Here is a 26,403-nt window from a genome sequence, read left to right on the forward strand (position 1 = left end):
CCACGAAACCTAATTTGGTAGTTGGACGTAAAGCCTGCCTGAAAAAATAGGCAATTACATTATTTGGTCCATCTTCTGATCCTAGGATCTTGGCTGCAGCATATATAATTCTGATTCATATTTCTTAGGTGACGTAGTTCCCCTACTCTCCCAAATACTTGCGGGAAAAGCGCAACCACCCTCCTGCCTTTATTCGAACTTCCCAAAAGGAAATTGTTTCAAATAAAAGTTTCAGAACTACTTTTTGAGCAACTTGTAAGCCAAGACTAAAGAAAATCGTCAAAGAGCCCATTTATGGAAAAACCCATAAATGGAAATTTCAACATGAACGCTGAATTTTCCTTTATTAAAACTGTAAGAGGAAAATGAAAAATAATAAATTAAATAATAATTAATTAAGAGTTTTTCTTGTGGGAAAAATTGCCCTCCAGATTTTCTTGACAAACGTATGTAGGTCTACGACTACTATTTGAAAACATCTAGCCAGGAAAATTTTATTAAAGGCTTTTCCGGAAGAAGATGGTGGATAGATTTTCCTCTATTTGTAAAAATTAACATGAATATTCTTGCCGATTTTGTCAGAGATATCAGCGCACGAATGATTTTGTAGTGAATTTGTAGATCTCGCGTCGTACAGATGGAGTTGCAAGTTGAGATCTAGAAGATAAGAGGAAATAAATTAGGGCAGCCCCGGGGGGGCCTCCTGCGGTTGCCCCATTTACATTTACAACAGCTGATTGATTCCCATTGTGTTCCTTTCCTTTCTTTATGTAGTTTTTCATCTGGGTTTGGTCTAGAGTCGGAGCTCCCAGCTGGTTAACGTCTCAAGTCATTGTTTATTTATAGCGCGGCCTAACTGTTGTAGGTGGGGGCGGGTTGTTGTGTTAGGGTGATGGAAAATGCCCTGTGGAAAGTTCAAGGAAAGTAAACCTTGTTTCCTGTTTTACTGCCAGCACTGGGAGAGTCGCTCAATCAACTTGTAAAGAAGTAGTAACACGTAAAGGGCTGCACCACCTTAACTAACAACCGGAACTAGTCACCCTGAATTCGGGTACCATTGTTGTCACAGTTTACCTGGTTTGTCTAAGTATTGGACAGCTTGCAACTCACTATGCAAATCTAGGCTACTCTCAGTTTAAACTTTTGGGAAGCTGACGTGACATTTGGCAAAGGACGCTTTAATGTAACCCCTCTCCTACAGCCCAGGTTCCGGTGTCCATGTTGATGCTGTCTCGTCCAATGACTGAACTGATTCAGTTTTAGTACCGCTAATTTGATACTGGGAATCGAACCCACTAAACCAACAATACATCTTAGCATTGCGGGTCTAGCCTATAACCGCCTAACATACTTTACTATAAATTCCTTATATTAACCAATAAATAAAATCCAAGGCCTAGAGATAGGGAATCGAACCCACTAAACCAACAATACATCTTAGCTTTGCGGGTCTAGCCTCTTAAACGCCTAACTTACTTTACGGTAAATTTCTCATATTAAACATTAAATAAAATCCAAGACCTAGACACCGGGATTTGTACCCACTAACCAACAATTCATCTTAGCATTTTGCAGGTCTAGCCTATAACCGCTTGGCTACTGAGACGCTTACCACCCTACTAATAACTTCTCATTTTATAAAATGGAAGATCAGGTATTAAGTTTTCATTAAACGCTCTAGAAGCTCCATAAGAACAGCAAGATATTAAACGCTAGCAAAAAAGAAACGCAACCGTGGGAAGTAAAAGCATCAGCAAGGATTCATTGTCTTGGTAACCTTCGCCGTTAGTTCATTCGCTGGAGTAGACTTATGGATCTTAAGCACTAAAAAGGGAATAATTCATTCATAGTTTAATAATACGCTCATGTTTCTTGTAGTCAGTTTTGGGTGGAGTGGCGGGGGGGGGTGCAGGCAAAAAACAATAAATAAGTAGGAGGTTCTTTAGGTTAGCAGAGCACTCTAGTGAGTTGGCTTCACAACCATAAATCAACTTTTTTTTTTTTTTCTTGCAACACTCCTTAATATAACTGTCAGCTACTTTAATATTTTCTTAATATTTCCTTTTTAACGTAAATTTTCATGCCTTTCCTTCATATGAAGGAAAGCTTTTGTAGAAGTTTTTTTAGTTTGTCAGTATGTTCGTGATTCGGTCACCTATAAAAACTTTAAAAGCGATTCAGTCGATTTTAATATACACTAAAAAGCTAAACTTCTAATGTTGAATCAGACTCTTGTAAGTGTTCGTGTCAGATTCATGTGAAGACTTGATGGACGCAAATAGAAGGGGGAAGATTATCGGACAAGTGAAGCTAAGCTTTTGTATCTCTACAGTTACGGTGCTTATGGAACGCAATATTGATACCGGTGCACTGTACATGTAAATTTGGAACTTTTAGGATAAAAGTAAAATTACTGTAAGAGTGGTAATGTAATTACAAAAAATCCTACCGGAAAGGGGGGGTAGAACTATTTACGTACTTAGGGACACAATTATTCTCTTAATTACACAGTTATTTTTAAAATTCTGGAATGGTTTCACAAAGAAAAACAACAAGCTTACCTTTTCTTTTCTAGAAGAACTGATTTCCCGTTTTTCCCGAGCATGGTAGACTCTTGGCCGGATAATTTGATGTCTTGCAAAGTCTGGACTGGGATGCAGCGGACCTGGAAAAGGGGGTGAAATTAGTATTATGGAAATTTAGTTAATGACACTGAATGGACAATAAATGCATAGGTTATAGTAAGTAAGTAATTGCCTATTTTTTCAGGCCGGGCTTAACGTCAAACTATCACTTAGGTATCGTGGAAGGAGGCGAATAGCAAACATACTTTACTATAAATGTCTCATATTAACCATTAAATAAAATCCAAGGCTTAGAGATAGGGAATCGAACCCACTAAACCAACAATATATCTTAGCATTGCGGGTCTAGTCTCTTAACCGCCTAACATACTTTACTATAAATTTCTCGCATTAACCATTAAATAAAATCCAAGACTTGGAGATAGGGAATCGAACCCACTAAACCCACAATACATCTTAGCATTGCGGGTCTAGCCTATAACCGCCTAACATACTTTACTATAAATTTCTCACATTAACCATTAAATAAAATCCAAGACTTGGAGATAGGGAATCGAACCCACTAAACCAACAATACATCTTAGCATTGCGGGTCTAGTCTATAACCGCCTAACATACTTTACTATAAATTTCTCATATTAACCATTAAATAAAATCCAAGGCCTAAGCCAGGGAATCGAATCGAGTACTATGAATAATTTTTTTTTTCGTAACAAATAAAAAGGGATTCGAACTGGGGGGGATCTCCCACTTACAAAGCCACGCCCCTTCATAGGTTTAGATTGTCTTTGTCTAGCTAAGTGCCCCCTCCTTTTAAAATTAAGACCATAGTCTCTTTAAATTCCACAGCTCTTTCAAGGCTGTATCCCAAGAATTAGGGTTTCAAAAATAAGTTTTAACTTTTACACAGTTTTTTAAGAACGTAACTTTCTTGATAATTTTCCTGTTATGAAAAAAAACAATTTTCTAGATTTCCCAAGTTTTAGGAAAGCATATTATAGTACAAGCCTATTTCGCCAAAAAAAAAAAAAAAAAAAAAAATCTTAAAAATGAATTATCGATTCAGTAAAATGTCCGCTTTATCGATTTCGGCCAGAACTTTGTAGTGAGATCGATCCACTGTTTGCATCTAAAAGCTAAATAGCGAATTGTTCGTCACTGAGTTTGGATGGAGAAATACGAACACACACGACAAAATTAAGTAAAAAAACACAATACAAAAGTGCAATAATTTACAATTTAAATGTTTTACATTTAATGCCATTTAAAAGAAGCGACCCTTCTTGCATCGAGGTGATGCTGGTAAAAAGCTCTGCCCGATTATCGTCGCAGCAAATCGACCGCTCTTTGTCTTAAGACTTGACAGTAATTCATTACGCATTTTTTTTCTCTCCCAGGCTCCTAAATACTTCATTTAGCGAGACTTGGCTTAATCAAGTGGGAATATAAATGCGGACTTAATGAACTACTTACAGATCCAGGGCGGCCAACTTATTTGGGCGCTTACTTTTATAAATCAAGGCGATTCATTGTTAACTTAGATTTATTTCACTACTTTGTTAGCAGCCATCTTTATTTATTTTTTTAAATTCAGTCTTCTCTACTTCCTATTTAACTTGAGTTTTTACCCAATGATATTTTTAAATACGAGTATTAATCTCGCTACATTCAGTCATTCATTTAAACCGGAAATTAAAAGTCGTTCAGGGTCAAAAAAACCAACACGAAACTTAATTAAATTAAGATTAATTTTTTATTTTGTAATAAACTGTAGTTGTCTTCAGTACTGTACATGTAATTGTACTGTAAATGGTACAATCTTCGACGAAATCGAAACTTCGAAAATCTAATCGATAAAATGTTCCACTTCCGGTAGCCAGTTTTGTCAATTAGTCATACTTTGGAATTTTGGTTGTATATTAAATTGTTACCGATAAAAATCGGTTACATTAGATTTGTAGGAAAATTTTACAGTAATTTATTAAATATTTAGTAGTATGTATTCGGGCGTTCTGGGTCGTTTTTTGTGAGCCGCGTTCTGGGTTTTTTTTTTGCCCTGTTCCCCATATACGTTCTGGGTCTTTTTTTGAGCCGAGTTCTGGGTTTTTTTGCCCTGTTCCCCATATACGCTTTGCTCAAAAAAAAAAAAAAAAAAAAAAAAACGAACCAGAACGCCCGAATACATACTACTATATTTAATATTTAATTAGCAAATGTACACCCAATTAAAGATCAATGTTTTTTTAATATGTTAGTAGAAAACCAATAGCACCAGTAATTATTCAACTGTCAAAATTCAACAATAGAACATCTTGAAATCATAATAAACAATAGAAAAACTGGAAATCACAACAAACAGAACAAGATCGACCGTGGGAGCAGATATAAGAGGACGCTGGTAGGGGAAGGCAGGGCAGTAGTTTTGGAGCAAGCTTAGAGCGCACATCCGGAAAACTATTTCAATCTTCAGATCTAGAAATTGGAAGCACTTGAAAGTAATTCTGTACTTTTATTACCTGGACAAGAGGTGAAGGGATTGTTTCCTAGGAATAAGTAGAAGAACTGGAAGGCACTTCCTGCTGTGAGCCGGAAGAGAGAAGCCATCCTTAAGTATGGTCTTATTCAAATCTGGTGTTTATATATTTTGGAATTTACGTTATTAGACATAGACTTTTTGAATATTATTATCATTTTTGTATGTGTTGTTTTTTCCCTTCCAGAGGGTTATTTGGTGAGAAAGTAATTTAACCCAGAGATTGTTTGGACTATTTACATATTTTTTTTTATTACAGTGTTTGATTACTTTTATTGTTTATAGACCAGAGTACATTTGCTATTAATACCTGAATTATTCTAATTAACGTTTAATACATATTTTGGTCTATTTAATTCTTTTTTTGCCTATTATTTTATCCGTAGGTTCGCTGTTGCTACGGTAACAAAATAAACAGCGTGGCGCTCAAAATGTTTATTATTTAATTTCTAATCCCATTATTATAAATATTTATTTATTTCATTTTAGTTCACTTTTTGATCCACCCCGCCTCCACTGTAGCTGGCCGCGCACAAGGGCTTGTAAATAGGTAACAAAATCCAACAATTTAACAATTAACATGTCCATAAATGACTCTGAAACGGTACCCCAGGGGAAAAGTCTACATTTACAAAGCCCTCCCTCCGTCTTGAAGTGGGCCCTTTAATAAAAAATTTTCGTGTAAAAGAGTGGGGAAAACGTTTCAAAATAATGGCTGCAGAAATGGAAGGATAGTTTTCAAGAAAAATATCAATCAATCAATCAATTTAATAAAGTGGCATTTCCGGTTGAAAATGATTGATCCGGTTGATTGTGTCCTAAAGTTTATTACCGGAAGCGATCTACATCAGATAAAAATTAAGAACTTTCTTTGGCTTTACGTTGTTGCATTATTCTGACCATCGCTCTACGTACATACAGATAGACAGACCAATTATTGGACACGATCGCGATTCATCCCCTTTGACTAGTATAACAAGAGGAAGTCAAAAAAATGCTTATGAATGGGATAAACATTTATAAGCAGATAGAAGGCAAAAACCGGATGTGGTAGGTTTTAGTTTTGTTCCAACATATTGGAGAAGGTAAGCTTACACTAAAGCGAGGCAAACCGACAAGGGTAAAGTCCCTCTTGGAGACATACTGACAGAAGGTTAGATATTGCTGGGGCGTGTAAGTGAGGGGGAAAAGCTAGGGAAAACTCTTCCCCTCCCACCTCCCTAGGGATTTCCCTTACAGAGAGAGGAAGGAAGAAAATAAGGGTCATTGTAGGAACGGGTAAGTTCCGGTTTCCAGAGTGGTAGTGGTGGTGTTCTTCTGCCAGATACAATATCCCGCACGAGTACGAGGGAAAGCAATCTACAATCCTTTACTACTGTTTACGACCACATTTTTGTAAGGTAAGCGACGTGTCAGGCAGGATGGGGTCGCTGTGCGTATGTCTGAACACAGGTGTGTGTGTGTGTGACACGCGCGCGTCAGTACTTCTTGGGCAAATGTCTAAGGGTGGGGAGAGAAAGAAATTTACGGCAATCTAAGAGATTGGCAAAGGATCAGAGTACAAGGTGGACCAAAAAAAGAGAGAGAAGGGGTGAACATTTCAAAGAACATCCTGGCGGTATGACAAAGATAGAAATAGTGGCTGGGACCAATCACATCAATTCGATCTCTCACACACGAATACCAGACAGACACAACAACAGACAGAAACCAATAAACAAAAAAACTGATACCAACAACTTTGGTAGAAAAGTAAAAAAACATGAAAATAATGCTTCAACCACTTTAAAATTTGGTTGAAGCAGATCTAGAGGAATTAGGAAAGTAGATGGTAGAAAGATTGGCAAAACAAGATGAGTCCTCCGCCCAGATGAAGATAGATAGATAGATTAAACTAGGGCGGCCTCAAGGCCTACGCCACTGCGACCCCTTTGGATCTATTGTGGCTCCCCTCACTTTAGAGCTCACCCTCCAGACCTGTCCTTTTAATCACTCTTAATTCTGGAGAGCAGGCTCCTTGGTAAAGCTCTCAGTCCTTGGTTTTTCCTCCCCGAGAAGTAACATCCTTAGCCCAGAGAAGCCCCTCACACTGACACAACACGTGCAGTGCCCGTTTCCTCCTCTTCCTCCACTTGACAGAACCTACAGAAGGCTATCATCCGCCAGGTGCCCATGCGATACAAGTGTTTTCTGAGCCTGCAGTGGCCACAGTTAATAGGCCCTACAATCATCCTTATAGCCCCACGCGGCCTTAACGGATTAATTCTGCAGTCAGCCTTGGCAAATAGCTTTTAATGAACTCCTTTGCCTGTCTCTGCCCAGTGGTGGCAAACAACCACTCTTGCCGCCCAGATGTAACCCACGATAAGCGAACTCTGCCAGAAGTAGGAAGCAAATGATTACAGGGTTACAAAAGCGGGACGGGACCTATGCCCGACGGCATCGCAGCAATAAAAGACTTATCCTCCCCTTTTTGGGATCTAGTAGACGAAACAACTTCTACTAAAAAGGGTTGAGGACATTCCCTACTAGTTCTTTTAGCGCTACTATCTCCCTTAAGGTATTTAGTAGCCAAAGTGCAAGCAAATGATCAAATTTAAGACCAGGATAACTAGAGTGTAGGGTTAGCCAGAGAAAGTTAGAAGGGTGTTATCTGCGGATGAAAAATCGTGATTTAAGGGCGATTTGTTAGAGAGGAGGCACTAGACTGGGCAAATAAAAAAAGACGTCACACGAATGTGTTTCGAAAAAGATCTTGCGCAGTACGAAGCGTTCTAAGAACAACCAAACGAACACGAAATATGGTAGGTTCTAAGCTAGGCTCTAAGTTCGTTTGAAAGTAAAGTTAGCTTGAGAAAATACGTTTTAAGGGCAATTTAGACAATAAGGATGTGAGTAGACTTCACTTTGAGTTTCATATTTAGCGTAATGTACGGTTCTAGGAAACTGTACCATTGTTAGTGACAAGTAAATTCCAGGTTTGATGGGAAAGCTGTGAGATCGCCCCTGGAGAGTGGTCACTCCAGATTATCAAGGACCAAACCCAATTTCGGGAGCTGATTCCCGAAGGATACGATTTCCGCCTTAAAGAGGGTGGGTGAGTTATCCCAAAAGAGGGCTCAAAAAAAAAAAACATTGAATACTTTGTTAGCTTAACTTGGTGAAGTCATATAAGAGCGAGTAGAATGGTACAAGAAACCCAAAGAGAGTGGATGTTGTCTGCAGAGAAGGTTACTAAAGGGCAGGTACGACATTCCTTTTTTTACGGGTTCTTTAAAGGGGGAAATCTCTACCAGCTGCACACAATGCTGGACCAGGCTGAATTCTCTCTCAATGCATCCATTCGCTCACTTACTTCGGGCTGAATGTAGGAGCAGTTCACTCCCCCCGATGAACACAATACCAATGAATCTCCTACGCAACGTAGACTAAAGTGAACCCCTTCACAATAGAACACAATTTTTATCGTCTCTTCCTTAGAAGACATTGTTTACGTAAAAAAAAAGAAAGAAAGAATAAGACCATTGTTAAATTTCACAAAAGCTTGGCAAAAATTGTAACTGTTAATTGGCAATAATCTGTCCACTGTTTGGATTCATGAATCTAGCAGCCACCGATGAGGACGAACACCGTTCACAAAGTTACATGTATTATGGAGGCATTTCCTTACCAGAACCCAAAGATTTTCTTTATTGAAATTTTTTACGCTCCTGGCACTTTTTGAAGGAAACACTTTCCCCTAGATAAACTGATGCACTTCTGAGGCGGTTTTTCTCTAAAAGGCGGCTTTTCATTTCATTGTTAGGGTTTTTATTATTATTTATTATTATTATTAAAGAGGGTCTACGTGTGTTGCTGAAACTCGCAAGTTTTTGAAAAAAAAACAAAAAAAATTACGCAACAGGAAGTACAATTTTACTGTATGGAGTTTTCACTAAACTTCCGTTTAGTAAAAAAGCTTGGAGGCCCTCTCTACTCTCAGTTGAGTCCAGTCAGATCTGAGATATGATCATTTAATCTAAGACATGAACTGGTGGGTGTATCAAAACACCAGAGAAAAATGTGCCATCTAAATAGTAAAAAGGAACTCGGTTCCATTTCCTGTAGTTTGCGAACGAGATGTCAGCGCGTGAAACTCATATCCAGTTCCGTTTGTAAGAGACTCTTTGTCATCTAATTATCTGCACTAAGTTGATTAGCTTTGACAGGAAGACACCGGAAGTAGAGAGAATTATCGGAGAATTTAATTACTCACTTCCGGATCATTTCTATTTTTGGTCGTTAATTTTTCCCTTTCTTTATTAATTTTTACGTCTTTTAACGTTAATACTTCCGCTTTAAGTTTTATTATATTTTGCAGACAACGTTAAGAGAAAGAGACGTTGATGTTCATGTTTCTACGAGGTGTGCCTATTAAATAACGAGACTTTGCTGTAAAACATTTTATTTTAAATTTATACGTATTTAGTTATTATCACCTTCAATATATACCCCTCCTCTATACCTACAACGCTCCATGCGAATTTACCATTGTTCGAAACAGTGCTGAAAGTCTTTTTCTGTGAGCTCCTCATGATGCGTGCCGCTTTTTCTTTTACAGCTTCAACGGAGGACTGAAATTGTGTTCCTTTTAATGCAGATTTGACTTTGGGGGAACAGATCTAAAGTAACATGGGGCCACCAGGTCAGGCGAATAAGGCGGATGAGGCCTAAAACTGGGATGTTGTACTTCTGGCTAGAAATGTCGCGACAGAAAATGCAGTGTGAGCCGGCGTTGATTGTCTTGATGGAGAACCCGCGTGACTTGTTCTTCCACCAATCGGGTCGTTTTTTTCCTTACTCTTTCACGGAGTTGAGCAAGCACCTCGCGGTAGTAATGTTGATTAATTATAATCGATATTTTCATCCGTTTTGGACGTGGAAGGGCGACCCATTGGAAGTCATCATCTCCGACGTCTTCTCGGCCATCTTGGAAACGCTTGAACCCCTCAGAAAACTTGCGCACGTGATTAACATTCATCACGATAAGTTTCAGTAGCGGTTTTACCAAGTTTCGTGCGAAATTTCACGACAATTCATTGCTCTACTATGCGTGTAGTATTATGTTTTTGGCAAAACTAAAACTAACACCTCTTACACAAACGGCGGTTCCGGTCAGACAGATTTCTCTTCAAACATGTGAGACGCTGCAATCTGCAAAGAGAAGGCTTTACGCTGAACAGCTGTTAGGTCGTTAGGATTTAGCGCATGCTTAAGTTCTTCTGTAGCAGCATCAGTCTCAGTTATTTAATAGCCACACCTCGTAAATTCCACAATTTCTTTCTAGATCGAGCAAGAGTTCCTAGTTTCACTTTTTACCGGAAATAACCGGTGCTGGAGATGTCCGGGAGTTTTGAAAAAAAATTGCGTTTTAACAATATGGCGTCCCTCTCTGTGGGGGTATTAGCCTGCCCACATCCGCTCTAACTCAGTAATCGAAAAATTGCAGGAAATGGAAATTTGATACTTCGCTTAATTGCTAGCAACATGTTGCAGTTTTCGTAAAAAAAGGCAACCGGAAGTTCTTTCCCCCATCAACTGATTAATAATCAACCTCTAATTGTTGGATTAACGTTCAAAACCGGTCAGAGATTCAATAAATGCGAGCTACTTTAGGATAAAGTATGATATAATCTGAACAATACTGAAACAAAATCCCTGAATAAACTTAACCAATTTGGAAAAGCTTTGCGATGGCGCTTAAAGGTGAAAATCACCAAAGCGGATGGCTGTTGTTAAGAGCTTAAAGAGGCTAAATTAAGCGCTTTTAAGAGCTTTTAATCATTCGCTAAAAATGACGCATGGTAGTGTAATTAACGACCGCTAACATTTAGCGAGGAATGAGCGAGGGAGGCTGCGCTGGAGATGAGCGTTAATTGAGAATAATTGTAGTCCATTTGCAGAATCGCCAGGAGCCGGCAGAGAGGGGGTCCAGGAGAGAACGGTTGGAACGGTGATGATGGTCTAGGCGGATCGCTCGGCCAATAATATTGGATCAACTCTTAACTACCAATGTTTTGTGTTTCCTCCCTAATTTCACTAAATTTTGGGATGTCTGGTTTATATGGGTTCAAGAAAATGGCTGGAATAATAGTAATAGTAAGTTTAGGCACCACTTCCGTTTCTTAAAGGAACTAGTTGGAGTATCGTTATCGAGAAGCAAAACGAGCAGCATCCTTACGGATAGAGTTGGGTATCCATTGATCAAGTGCATTGATTCTGCCCAGTGCCAAAAAGATTTGGAAGGTGCCAGGACTTTCCTCTAGGGCAGGGGGTCGCCAAACTTTTTTGATCGTGGACCCCCCCATATAATTTTTCGAAATCTCCATCGACCCCCCCCATAAAAGTAACTTTCAGTTAATTTAAAATAAAACTATCTATTAGGTACTGGTGTTTTGTACAATTTATTTTTATGATTTTAAACATTTTATTAAAGTAATTTTACATTGTGTAACAAATAGTTTTATGAAAAATATCTTAATGTTGAAATTTAAATACCTTAATATTTATTAAATAATAAGTAAAGTAACTACACAGTATTGCTTCTTAATTAATGAGATGGGTGAGCAATGGTGTTTCTTTGCAAGGTTCGCTATATTGGGATTGAAATTGTTTTTCCTTCGACCTCCTGGCTCAGATCGACCCCCTATTTTTGTTAAATAGACCACTGGGGGTCTATAGAGACCACCTTGGCGACCTCTGCTCTAGGTAATAAGGTCCTACGGTGCCCTAAGTTTACTTGCTCTCTTTATACAACAAGATTGCCGCATATGCAGGGATAGTTGTGAGTTACTGCGCATCAATATCTCTACGTCTTCGGAGATTCGTGTGACGATCGAGCAAGAGTTTATCTAAACGCAGATTGTTGTGCCAAGACTGCCAAGAGTAGGTGGTCCTCTCGGGGACGCCAAATCCCTAAAATGTGAGTAGCTGATTCTGAAATATAGAAAAGGGGAGGCGAAGTCCCTACCTGCAGCGTAATTGGAGCAATAACCACAAAATTACCAACCCAAAAAAATAAACAGAGGCTTCCGATGACGTCATTCACAGAATAAGAGCGTCAATTTAATAATGGAACTGACACAGCTGACGTGTCCTCTATTCATTTCTGCATTTCCTTTTTAATTCGGATATGACGCAATAATGCTATTCGTATATAGTATGAATGAAATAATTAAATTATTAAAAGTAAACCCAATTATGGTTTAAAGTAATAAAAATAGAATTTAGCTCCTGTGGGAGGATCATTAATGAAGACGGGAGACCTCACTCATTGACCTTTTCGTCACTGGACTAGTACTTCGTTCTGAACTGTCACTAAAACGGTTGAGGTTCACATTCTGACACACACAGAGCGACAGACAGAACTATCCCCACTACTATCCGCTATAATCTCTTGTGAGAGACGCGTGACGTCACAGCTACTCCCAAAATAATTTAAAAAAAAAATTCATTGGGAATAAGTTTTAAAAGTAATCATTAAAACTGCTCCATTCTTCAGTAAAGTATCATTTCCGGTTCGACTTTGATCGCGAAGTCCTCGGAGGAACCAAATTCGAATAAATACTTAAATACTTCTGCCATTTTCTTTTATTTTTCAATCTCAGGAAAACTTAAAACAGGACATTTCATTGGTCAACACTCTTTTTCTTCTAAAGTTTGACTTGAAAAGGGCAAAAATTTCCTAAACTAGTGACAGGAAGTGAAAATCGGAAAAACCGATCTGACACATGGACAACAACATTAGAAAGAGCCTATGGCAACTAAACGTTGACATACAGGAAGCTTCATGTGGCTGCGGTGCCGTAGGGCGTAGATCTGGTCCTGTTTCAAATTCAAACGCAGTGATTGTTGTTCTACAATTGTGTAAAACGGATCCAAAATTTAACTCACATAATCTCGTTTTCTGCTCGATAGATTTTTACTACATTTTTCACAATTATAAACAAAAGTTGTCTCCATATGCAGGTGAAATATAAAGAAAATCTATCGAGTAGTTTACGAGATATTTGAAGTTAAAGTTTTCTCTGTTTTTAAACTGAACCAAACTTTAACTCTAAATATCTTGTATTTTGCTCGATAGATTTTTACTACATTTTACACAATTATAAACAAAAGTTGTCTCCATATACAGGTGAAATATAAAGAAAATCTATCGAGTAGTTTACGAGATATTTGAAGTTAAAGTTTTCTCTGTTTTTAAACTGAACCAAACTTTAACTCAAATATCTTGTATTTTGCTCGATAGATTTTTACTACATTTTTCACAATTATAAACAAAAGTTGTCTCCATATACAGGTGAAATATAAAGAAAATCTATCGAGTAGTTTACGAGATATTTGAAGTTAAAGTTTTCTCTGTTTTTAAACTGAACCAAACTTTAACTCAAATATCTTGTATTTTGCTCGATAGATTTTTACTACATTTTTCACAATTATAAACAAAAGTTGTCTCCATATACAGGTGAAATATAAAGAAAATCTAACGAGTAGTTTACGAGATATTTGAAGTTAAAGTTATCTCTGTTTTTAAACTGAACCAAACTTTAACTCTAAATATCTTGTATTTTGCTCGATAGATTTTTACTACATTTTACACAGTTATAAACTAAAATTGTCTCCATATACAGGTAAAATATAAAGAAAATCTATCGAGTAGTTTACGAGATATTTGAAGTTAAAGCTTTCACTGTTTTTAAACTGAACCAAACTTTAACTCTAAATATCTTGTATTTTGCTCGATAGATTTTTACTACATTTTTCACAATTATAAACAAAAGTTGTCTTCATATACAGGTGAAATATAAAGAAAATCTATCGAGTAGTTTACGAGATATTTGAAGTTAAAGTTTTCTCTGTTTTTAAACTGAACCAAACATTAACTCTAAATATCTTGTATTTTGCTCGATAGATTTTTACTACATTTTAAACAATTATAAACAAAATTTGTATCCATATACAGGTGAAATATAAAGAAAATCTATCGAGTAGTTTACGAGATATTTGAAGTTAAAGTTTTCTCTGTTTTTAAACTGAACCAAACTTTAACTCTAAATATCTTGTATTTTGCTCGATAGATTTTTACTACATTTTACACAATTATAAACAAAAGTTGTCTCCATATAAAGGTGAAATATAAAGAAAATCTATCGAGTAGTTTACGAGATATTTGAAGTTAAAGTTTTCTCTGTTTTTAAACTGAACCAAACTTTAACTCAAATATCTTGTATTTTGCTCGATAGATTTTTACTACATTTTTCACAATTATAAACAAAAGTTGTCTCCATATACAGGTGAAATATAAAGAAAATCTATCGAGTAGTTTACGAGATATTTGAAGTTAAAGTTTTCTCTGTTTTTAAACTGAACCAAACTTTAACTCTAAATATCTTGTATTTTGCTCGATAGATTTTTACTACATTTTACACAATTATAAACAAAAGTTGTCTCCATATACAGGTGAAATATAAAGAAAATCTATCGAGTAGTTTACGAGATATTTGAAGTTAAAGTTTTCTCTGTTTTTAAACTGAACCAAACTTTAACTCAAATATCTTGTATTTTGCTCGATAGATTTTTACTACATTTTTCACAATTATAAACAAAAGTTGTCTCCATATACAGGTGAAATATAAAGAAAATCTATCGAGTAGTTTACGAGATATTTGAAGTTAAAGTTTTCTCTGTTTTTAAACTGAACCAAACTTTAACTCAAATATCTTGTATTTTGCTCGATAGATTTTTACTACATTTTTCACAATTATAAACAAAAGTTGTCTCCATATACAGGTGAAATATAAAGAAAATCTAACGAGTAGTTTACGAGATATTTGAAGTTAAAGTTATCTCTGTTTTTAAACTGAACCAAACTTTAACTCTAAATATCTTGTATTTTGCTCGATAGATTTTTACTACATTTTACACAGTTATAAACTAAAATTGTCTCCATATACAGGTAAAATATAAAGAAAATCTATCGAGTAGTTTACGAGATATTTGAAGTTAAAGCTTTCACTGTTTTTAAACTGAACCAAACTTTAACTCTAAATATCTTGTATTTTGCTCGATAGATTTTTACTACATTTTTCACAATTATAAACAAAAGTTGTCTTCATATACAGGTGAAATATAAAGAAAATCTATCGAGTAGTTTACGAGATATTTGAAGTTAAAGTTTTCTCTGTTTTTAAACTGAACCAAACATTAACTCTAAATATCTTGTATTTTGCTCGATAGATTTTTACTACATTTTAAACAATTATAAACAAAATTTGTATCCATATACAGGTGAAATATAAAGAAAATCTATCGAGTAGTTTACGAGATATTTGAAGTTAAAGTTTTCTCTGTTTTTAAACTGAACCAAACTTTAACTCTAAATATCTTGTATTTTGCTCGATAGATTTTTACTACATTTTTCACAATTATAAACAAAAGTGTCTTCATATACAGGTGAAATATAAAGAAAATCTATCGAGTAGTATACGAGATATTTGAAGTTAAAGCTTTCACTGTTTTTAAACTGAACCAAACTTTCACCCTAAATATCTCGTTTTCTGCTCGATAGACTTTTACTACATTTTTCACTATTATAAACAAAAGTTGTCTCCATATACAGGTGAAATATAAAGAAAATCTATCGAGTAGTATACGAGATATTTGAAGTTAAAGCTTTCACTGTTTTTAAACTGAACCAAACTTTCACCCTAAATATCTCGTTTTCTGCTCGATAGATTTTTACTACATTTTTCACTATTATAAACAAAAGTTGTCTCCATATGCAGGTGAAATATAAAGAAAATCTATCGAGTAGTTTACGAGATATTTGAAGTTAAAGTTTTCTCTGTTTTTAAACTGAACCAAACTTTAACTCTAAATATCTTGTATTTTGCTCGATAGATTTTTACTACATTTTACACAATTATAAACAAAAGTTGTCTCCATATACAGGTGAAATATAAAGAAAATCTATCGAGTAGTTTACGAGATATTTGAAGTTAAAGTTTTCTCTGTTTTTAAACTGAACCAAACTTTAACTCAAATATCTTGTATTTTGCTCGATAGATTTTTACTACATTTTTCACAATTATAAACAAAAGTTGTCTCCATATACAGGTGAAATATAAAGAAAATCTATCGAGTAGTTTACGAGATATTTGAAGTTAAAGTTTTCTCTGTTTTTAAACTGAACCAAACTTTAACTCAAATATCTTGTATTTTGCTCGATAGATTTTTACTACATTTTTCACAATTATAAACAAAAGTTGTCTCCATATACAGGTGAAATATAAAGAAAATCTAACGAGTAGTTTACGAGATATTTGAAGTTAAAGTTATCTCTGTTTTTAAACTGAACCAAACTTTAACTCTAAATATCTTGTATTTTGCTCGATAGATTTTTACTACATTTTACACAGTTATAAACTAAAATTGTCTCCATATACAGGTAAAATATAAAGAAAATCTATCGAGTAGTTTACGAGATATTTGAAGTTAAAGCTTTCACTGTTTTTAAACTGAACCAAACTTTAACTCTAAATATCTTGTATTTTGCTCGATAGATTTTTACTACATTTTTCACAATTATAAACAAAAGTTGTCTTCATATACAGGTGAAATATAAAGAAAATCTATCGAGTAGTTTACGAGATATTTGAAGTTAAAGTTTTCTCTGTTTTTAAACTGAACCAAACATTAACTCTAAATATCTTGTATTTTGCTCGATAGATTTTTACTACATTTTAAACAATTATAAACAAAATTTGTATCCATATACAGGTGAAATATAAAGAAAATCTATCGAGTAGTTTACGAGATATTTGAAGTTAAAGTTTTCTCTGTTTTTAAACTGAACCAAACTTTAACTCTAAATATCTTGTATTTTGCTCGATAGATTTTTACTACATTTTACACAATTATAAACAAAAGTTGTCTCCATATACAGGTGAAATATAAAGAAAATCTATCGAGTAGTTTACGAGATATTTGAAGTTAAAGTTTTCTCTGTTTTTAAACTGAACCAAACTTTAACTCAAATATCTTGTATTTTGCTCGATAGATTTTTACTACATTTTTCACAATTATAAACAAAAGTTGTCTCCATATACAGGTGAAATATAAAGAAAATCTATCGAGTAGTTTAAGAGATATTTGAAGTTAAAGTTTTCTCTGTTTTTAAACTGAACCAAACTTTAACTCTAAATATCTTGTATTTTGCTCGATAGATTTTTACTACATTTTACACAATTATAAACAAAAGTTGTCTCCATATACAGGTGAAATATAAAGAAAATCTATCGAGTAGTTTACGAGATATTTGAAGTTAAAGTTTTCTCTGTTTTTAAACTGAACCAAACTTTAACTCAAATATCTTGTATTTTGCTCGATAGATTTTTACTACATTTTTCACAATTATAAACAAAAGTTGTCTCCATATACAGGTGAAATATAAAGAAAATCTATCGAGTAGTTTACGAGATATTTGAAGTTAAAGTTTTCTCTGTTTTTAAACTGAACCAAACTTTAACTCAAATATCTTGTATTTTGCTCGATAGATTTTTACTACATTTTTCACAATTATAAACAAAAGTTGTCTCCATATACAGGTGAAATATAAAGAAAATCTAACGAGTAGTTTACGAGATATTTGAAGTTAAAGTTATCTCTGTTTTTAAACTGAACCAAACTTTAACTCTAAATATCTTGTATTTTGCTCGATAGATTTTTACTACATTTTACACAGTTATAAACTAAAATTGTCTCCATATACAGGTAAAATATAAAGAAAATCTATCGAGTAGTTTACGAGATATTTGAAGTTAAAGCTTTCACTGTTTTTAAACTGAACCAAACATTAACTCTAAATATCTTGTATTTTGCTCGATAGATTTTTACTACATTTTTCACAATTATAAACAAAAGTTGTCTTCATATACAGGTGAAATATAAAGAAAATCTATCGAGTAGTTTACGAGATATTTGAAGTTAAAGTTTTCTCTGTTTTTAAACTGAACCAAACATTAACTCTAAATATCTTGTATTTTGCTCGATAGATTTTTACTACATTTTAAACAATTATAAACAAAATTTGTATCCATATACAGGTGAAATATAAAGAAAATCTATCGAGTAGTTTACGAGATATTTGAAGTTAAAGTTTTCTCTGTTTTTAAACTGAACCAAACTTTAACTCTAAATATCTTGTATTTTGCTCGATAGATTTTTACTACATTTTTCACAATTATAAACAAAAGTGTCTTCATATACAGGTGAAATATAAAGAAAATCTATCGAGTAGTATACGAGATATTTGAAGTTAAAGCTTTCACTGTTTTTAAACTGAACCAAACTTTCACCCTAAATATCTCGTTTTCTGCTCGATAGATTTTTACTACATTTTTCACTATTATAAACAAAAGTTGTCTCCATATACAGGTGAAATATAAAGAAAATCTATCGAGTAGTATACGAGATATTTGAAGTTAAAGCTTTCACTGTTTTTAAACTGAACCAAACTTTCACCCTAAATATCTCGTTTTCTGCTCGATAGATTTTTACTACATTTTTCACTATTATAAACAAAAGTTGTCTCCATACACAGGTGAAATATAATGAAAATCTATCGAGTAGTTTACGAGATATTTGAAGTTAAAGTTTTCTCTGTTTTTAAACTGAACCAAACTTTACCTCTAAATATCTTGTATTTTGCTCGATAGATTTTTACTACATTTTACACAATTATAAACAAAAGTTGTCTCCATATACAGGTGAAATATAAAGAAAATCTATCGAGTAGTTTACGAGATATTTGAAGTTAAAGTTTTCTCTGTTTTTAAACTGAACCAAACTTTAACTCAATTATCTTGTATTTTGCTCGATAGATTTTTACTACATTTTTCACAATTATAAACAAAAGTTGTCTCCATATACAGGTGAAATATAAAGAAAATCTATCGAGTAGTTTACGAGATATTTGAAGTTAAAGTTTTCTCTGTTTTTAAACTGAACCAAACTTTAACTCTAAATATCTTGTATTTTGCTCGATAGATTTTTACTACATTTTACACAATTATAAACTAAAGTTGTCTCCATATACAGGTGAAATATAAAGAAAATCTATCGAGTAGTTTACGAGATATTTGAAGTTAAAGTTTTCTCTGTTTTTAAACTGAACCAAACTTTAACTCAAATATCTTGTATTTTGCTCGATAGATTTTTACTACATTTTTCACAATTATAAACAAAAGTTGTCTCCATATACAGGTGAAATATAAAGAAAATCTATCGAGTAGTTTACGAGATATTTGAAGTTAAAGTTTTCTCTGTTTTTAAACTGAACCAAACTTTAACTCAAATATCTTGTATTTTGCTCGATAGATTTTTACTACATTTTTCACAATTATAAACAAAAGTTGTCTCCATATACAGGTAAAATATAAAGAAAATCTATCGAGTAGTTTACGAGATATTTGAAGTTAAACCTTTCACTGTTTTTAAACTGAACCAAACTTTAACTCTAAATATCTTGTATTTTGCTCGATAGATTTTTACTACATTTTTCACAATTATAAACAAAAGTTGTCTTCATATACAGGTGAAATATAAAGAAAATCTATCGAGTAGTTTACGAGATATTTGAAGTTAAAGTTTTCACTGTTTTTAAACTGAACCAAACTTTAACTCAAATATCTTGTATTTTGCTCGATAGATTTTTACTACATTTTTCACAATTATAAACAAAAGTTGTCTCCATATACAGGTGAAATATAAAGAAAATCTATCGAGTAGTTTACGAGATATTTGAAGTTAAAGTTTTCTCTGTTTTTAAACTGAACCAAACTTTAACTCAAATATCTTGTATTTTGCTCGATAGATTTTTACTACATTTTTCACAATTATAAACAAAAGTTGTCTCCATATACAGGTAAAATATAAAGAAAATCTATCGAGTAGTTTACGAGATATTTGAAGTTAAACCTTTCACTGTTTTTAAACTGAACCAAACTTTAACTCTAAATATCTTGTATTTTGCTCGATAGATTTTTACTACATTTTTCACCATTATAAACAAAAGTTGTCTTCATATACAGGTGAAATATAAAGAAAATCTATCGAGTAGTATACGAGATATTTGAAGTTAAAGCTTTCACTGTTTTTAAACTGAACCAAACTTTCACCCTAAATATCTCGTTTTCTGCTCGATAGATTTTTACTACATTTTTCACAATTATAAACAAAAGTTGTCTCCATATACAGGTGAAATATAAAGAAAATCTATCGAGTAGTTTACGAGATGTTTGAAGTTAAAGTTTTCTCTGTTTTTAAACTGAACCAAACTTTAACTCAAATATCTTGTATTTTGCTCGATAGATTTTTACTACATTTTTCACAATTATAAACAAAAGTTGTCTTCATATACAGGTAAAATATAAAGAAAATCTATCGAGTAGTTTACGAGATATTTGAAGTTAAAGTTTTCTCTGTTTTTAAACTGAACCAAACTTTAACTCTAAATATCTTGTATTTTGCTCGATAGATTTTTACTACATTTTTCACAATTATAAACAAAAGTTGTCTTCATATACAGGTGGAATATAAAGAAAATCTATCGAGTAGTATACGAGATATTTGAAGTTAAAGCTTTCACTGTTTTTAAACTGAACCAAACTTTCACCCTAAATATCTTGTATTTTGCTCGATAGATTTTTACTACATTTTACACAATTATAAACAAAAGTTGTCTCCATATACAGGTGAAATATAAAGAAAATCTATCGAGTAGTTTACGAGATATTTGAAGTTAAAGTTTTCTCTGTTTTTAAACTGAACCAAACTTTAACTCTAAATATCTTGTATTTTGCTCGATAGATTTTTACTACATTTTACACAATTATAAACGAAAGTTGTCTCCATATACAGGTAAAATATAAAGAAAATCTATCGAGTAGTTTACGAGATATTTGAAGTTAAAGCTTTCACTGTTTTTAAACTGAACCAAACTTTAACTCTAAATATCTTGTATTTTGCTCGATAGATTTTTACTACATTTTTCACAATTATAAACAAAAGTTGTCTTCATATACAGGTGAAATATAAAGAAAATCTATCGAGTAGTATACGAGATATTTGAAGTTAATGCTTTCACTGTTTTTAAACTGAACCAAACTTTCACCCTAAATATCTCGTTTTCTGCTCGATAGATTTTTACTACATTTTTCACTACTATAAACAAAAGTTGTCTCCATATACAGGTGAAATATAAAGAAAATCTATCGAGTAGTTTACGAGATATTTGAAGTTAAAGTTTTCTCCGTTTTTAAACTGAACCAAACTTTAACTCAAATATCTTGTATTTTGCTCGATAGATTTTTACTACATTTTTCACAATTATAAACAAAAGTTGTCTCCATATACAGGTGAAATATAAAGAAAATCTATCGAGTAGTTTACGAGATATTTGAAGTTAAAATTTTCTCTGTTTTTAAACTGAACCAAACTTTAACTCTAAATATCTTGTATTTTGCTCGATAGATTTTTACTACATTTTACACAATTATAAACTAACGTTGTCTCCATATACAGGTAAAATATAAAGAAAATCTATGGAGTAGTTTACGAGATATTTGAAGTTAAAGTTTTCTCTGTTTTTAAACTGAACCAAACTTTAACTCTAAATATCTTGTATTTTGCTCGATAGATTTTTACTACATTTTTCACAATTATAAACAAAAGTTGTCTTCATATACAGGTGAAATATAAAGAAAATCTATCGAGTAGTATACGAGATATTTGAAGTTAAAGCTTTCACTGTTTTTAAACTGAACCAAACTTTCACCCTAAATATCTCGTTTTCTGCTCGATAGATTTTTACTACATTTTTCACTATTATAAACAAAAGTTGTCTCCATATACAGGTGAAATATAAAGAAAATCTATCGAGTAGTTTACGAGATATTTGAAGTTAAAGTTTTCTCTGTTTTTAAACTGAACCAAATTTTAACTCTAGATATCTTGTATTTTGCTCGATAGATTTTTACTACATTTTACACAATTATAAACTAAAGTTGTCTCCATATACAGGTAAAATATAAAGAAAATCTATCGAGTAGTTTACGAGATATTTGAAGTTAAAGTTTTCTCTGTTTTTAAACTGAACCAAACTTTAACTCTAAATATCTTGTATTTTGCTCGATAGATTTTTACTACATTTTTCACAATTATAAACAAAAGTTGTCTCCATATACAGGTGAAATATAAAGAAAATCTATGGAGTAGTTTACGAGATATTTGAAGTTAAAGCTTTCACTGTTTTTAAACTGAACCAAACTTTAACTCTAAATATCTCGTTTTCTGCTCGATAGATTTTTACTACATTTTTCACAATTATAAACAAAAGTTGTCTCCATATACAGGTGAAATATAAAGAAAATCTATCGAGTAGTTTACGAGATATTTGAAGTTAAAGTTTTCTCTGTTTTTAAACTGAACCAAACTTTAACTCTAAATATCTTGTATTTTGCTCGATAGATTTTTACTACATTCTACACAATTATAAACAAAAGTTGTCTCCATATACAGGTGAAATGTAAAGAAAATCTATGGAGTAGTTTACGAGATATTTGAAGTTAAAGTTTTCTCTGTTTTTAAACTGAACCAAACTTTAACTCTAAATATCTTGTATTTTGCTCGATAGATTTTTACTACATTCTACACAATTATAAACAAAAGTTGTCTCCATATACAGGTAAAATATAAAGAAAATCTATCGAGTAGTTTACGAGATATTTGAAGTTAAAGCTTTCACTGTTTTTAAACTGAACCAAACTTTAACTCTAAATATCTTGTATTTTGCTCGATAGATTTTTACTACATTTTACACAATTATAGACAATAGTAGTCTCCATATACAGGTAAAATATAAAGAAAATCTATCGAGTAGTTTACGAGATATTTGAAGTTAAAGCTTTCACTGTTTTTAAACTGAACCAAACTTTAACTCTAAATATCTTGTATTTTGCTCGATAGATTTTTACTACATTTTACACAATTATAAACAAAAGTTGTCTCCATATACAGGTGAAATGTAAAGAAAATCTATGGAGTAGTTTACGAGATATTTGAAGTTAAAGTTTTCTCTGTTTTTAAACTGAACCAAACTTTAACTCTAAATATCTTGTATTTTGCTCGATAGATTTTTACTACATTCTACACAATTATAAACAAAAGTTGTCTCCATATACAGGTAAAATATAAAGAAAATCTATCGAGTAGTTTACGAGATATTTGAAATTAAAGTTTTCACTCTGTAAAACGAAAGTCGCCATCGGAGGATGTGAAATGTAAATTCTTTTATCTGGAGCTTGAACATTATGAAAGTGGTTCTTCGAGTAGAGTGTATCCAGGATTTAAGTCTGAAATTTGGGGTAAATTTAAGCTTCGATCAGCTCGCAGGTCCAGTGTACCTTGATATTCTTCGTGCAACTTTTTAAAGGAATTTTATTCAACTGTCACACTTCTTCCATCACTTCCAACAAATTCTCCTCTTTCTTGATCCTGAGTGACGTTGTCTTAGTTCTTTTAGCCGAAAATAAACAAACTTAAAGGTGACAGAGTAAAGAGGCGGCACAAGACCACCCGCGACGCCCTGCCCCGGTCCTGTTGGAATTCATGAATAGAGAAGTGCCGTGAGACACCTCCACATTCATTATTCATACCGGCTGCCCCCTTCCTCAACTTTGCCGCCTCCACTTAATCGTATCCACCACCCCGGCCCCATATACTAATCTCTCGCTCTCTCTGTGCGTACCTCTGAAAGAGACAATTTTTTTTTTCTCTCTCCTCTTTTGAGATCTCTTCCATCATCCTCTTCCGTACAAAGAATGAACACGTCATATTCATACCTCACAGCATCCACAAGAGATGGTTGGGTTTATTTATTTCATAGAGATCGTTACAGTAATGTATGATATTTATAAGGATGCGAAATTTGGATTAGTTAACCGGATGTATTATTCTTGTCATGACTACCTTCCGTTGTCAGTAATGGTGGCGAGAAAGAAGTTTATGATTAAAAAAATGTAGTAAAATTAAATGACGTAACAAGACATAGACATACATTATTTGTTTTAGGATATCTTGCACAAAGAAGATTGGTTTTAAAATTATGTACAAACAAATCTATTTTTCCCTCCTAAATTTTCAAAATGGACATTTTTTTTTATGAAAATGGAATTTTTTTGGGGGGGCAAGTTATAATTATTTATACAAGAAAAGAACATTTTTACAATTTATAATAATTTATTAGGAACAAAATAATTTGATTTTACAAGTTATAATGATTTATACAACAAAGAACATTTTTACTATTTATAAAAAGATGTGTTAAATTTTCAATTTTGAAAACTTCACTCTTCGAAATTGTTTGCAACCACATGAAATTTCAAATGTTGGAACGCAAAGTGACGACGATCTGGGCGTAAGATGGACTTGTAACGACTAAAATCCTTTGAAATGAGGATTTTTAAGTTTGTGGAAAGGGATATCTGCTCTAACCAAAGCCCGACACAGATCTGTACTCAGAGTAGACTTACTTGATGATGGACATGTAAGGAAGGCTTGATAGGACGTCCTCTCTTTCTTTCTGTTTTTATTCTCTATGTGCGATCCGGTGGCAATATGTTGGGTGACTTGGGAACGTTGAGAGCAAGAAACGCGCTTGTCACAAGCTGTACAGTACAAAATGTCTCCATCACTTCGAAAAAGTTCTGCTGGAAACTCGCGAAGATATTTAGCAACCAATTGTTTGTTTGAGGCCGATGTTCGTGGCATTTCACCCAAAAAAAGAATACACTAAGTGACCGAACGAAATGAATTGGACACTTCAAAGAACGAGCTGAAAGAACAGACAACGTCAGACAACTTCAAAGAACTAACAAGTGCCCGTCACTGTTTAGCAGCATTCTGTGTAAATTACAATAACCATTGTACCCACTGTGATTCACAGCCCTACAGTCTGTGGTTCACAGTTCCTGTCAACCACCTCCCAATTATGAAAATATGCCCAAAATGAAAAATGTGAAAAAATATGTACATATTTTGATTAAATATGTAGAAATATTTATTTATTTTAATCAAATATGTATAAATATGCGATAACATCCAAATATGTGGAAATATGTGAAATAAAAGTAGACTCAAACGGCTTAAAAAGTGTCAGTATGAATACTTCTAGTTGAAAAACGTCTGTAAATTGCCTAGAAAAAAATATGTAAATACATACGAATCCGTTCCCTAGTCATCAGATTCGGATTTAAGCATGCCTACAAGATCGTGTGCTCCTATAGTTCCACTAATTCGGAACCGAAATACCACAGACATACAAAAAATTGGGCTTCTATATACGGGAGAATCCCTCTGGCATATAGCATAGTGTTTGCTTTTTTGGGATAGCAGGGACTTCTGTGTACGAACGTACGAACGAACTAATTATTTTGATTTGTTTTTTCTGGAGAACACGCTGGAATTGTACGCATGTAGAACACGAATAAAACTTCCATTACTTTGGAAGGCGGCGGCCACACACATTCATGGAAAACTAGAGGCTCAGAGTTTTCTCTGTATCATCAGCTACGCTTTTCTCATCTTATAATAACATAATATAAACAAATTTCCCTACATACGGCAGAAACAGTGGGAAAATTCTCATTAGTATTTCCAAGGCACAGCGAGAGAAAGTCCTACACCTCCTCCTACCACTATCTCTTTCTCTGCACACAGGAACTTCAATTTCCAAAACCTTGATGCCCGGCGCCAGACCGTGAGAAAGCTAGCAGCAGGCCCCGCTGGATATGGTTCCCCGTCTTATTGTGATGCTGTTCCACCACCAGCTGGACCATTCCAGACAATATGCTTTATGCATTCCACACGCGAGCCATAAATTGGTCCGACTCCGTTGGGAAATTAAAACAAATTAATGTGTGCTCCCCTTGCCCAATTTGTTTTTTTGTATATTCTATTTTTTGAAGTGAGAGGAAAGAGTTGGATACGCTGGAAAGTGAGGAATTCATGCACGGCTTTCAGGTGTGAGTTCAATTTAACCGGCCCCCCATTTTTTTTTTAATCATTTTTACTTTTCCACCCCACTACAATATCAATTGTCTCTTGAGTCAGGCTCAAAGCGATTTTTAAGAAATGCTCTGTAAGTGAACAAAATATCACGAAATTATTGATTGTTGGTGATTGTAAGCT

At 33.6% G+C, this 26,403-nt stretch overlaps 1 protein-coding gene across 7 annotated transcripts in view; it reads right to left on the reverse strand.

The window, feature by feature from the left end:
• Window positions 1-26,403, reverse strand: part of LOC141446724 (uncharacterized) — a 317,788-nt gene that overhangs the window by 77,362 nt on the left and 214,023 nt on the right. For all 7 annotated transcript variants that reach the window (XM_074113434.1, XM_074113432.1, XM_074113433.1 and 4 more), the window contains one exon: window positions 2,562-2,665. In XM_074113434.1, coding sequence (XP_073969535.1) covers window positions 2,562-2,665 — 104 coding nt within the window. The remainder of the gene's footprint in view (window positions 1-2,561; window positions 2,666-26,403) is intronic.

Source organism: Rhodnius prolixus, unplaced genomic scaffold, assembly GCF_049639745.1.
Source record: "Rhodnius prolixus isolate KJV_2025 unplaced genomic scaffold, Rpr scaffold_7, whole genome shotgun sequence".
Lineage (NCBI taxonomy): Eukaryota > Metazoa > Arthropoda > Insecta > Hemiptera > Reduviidae > Rhodnius > Rhodnius prolixus.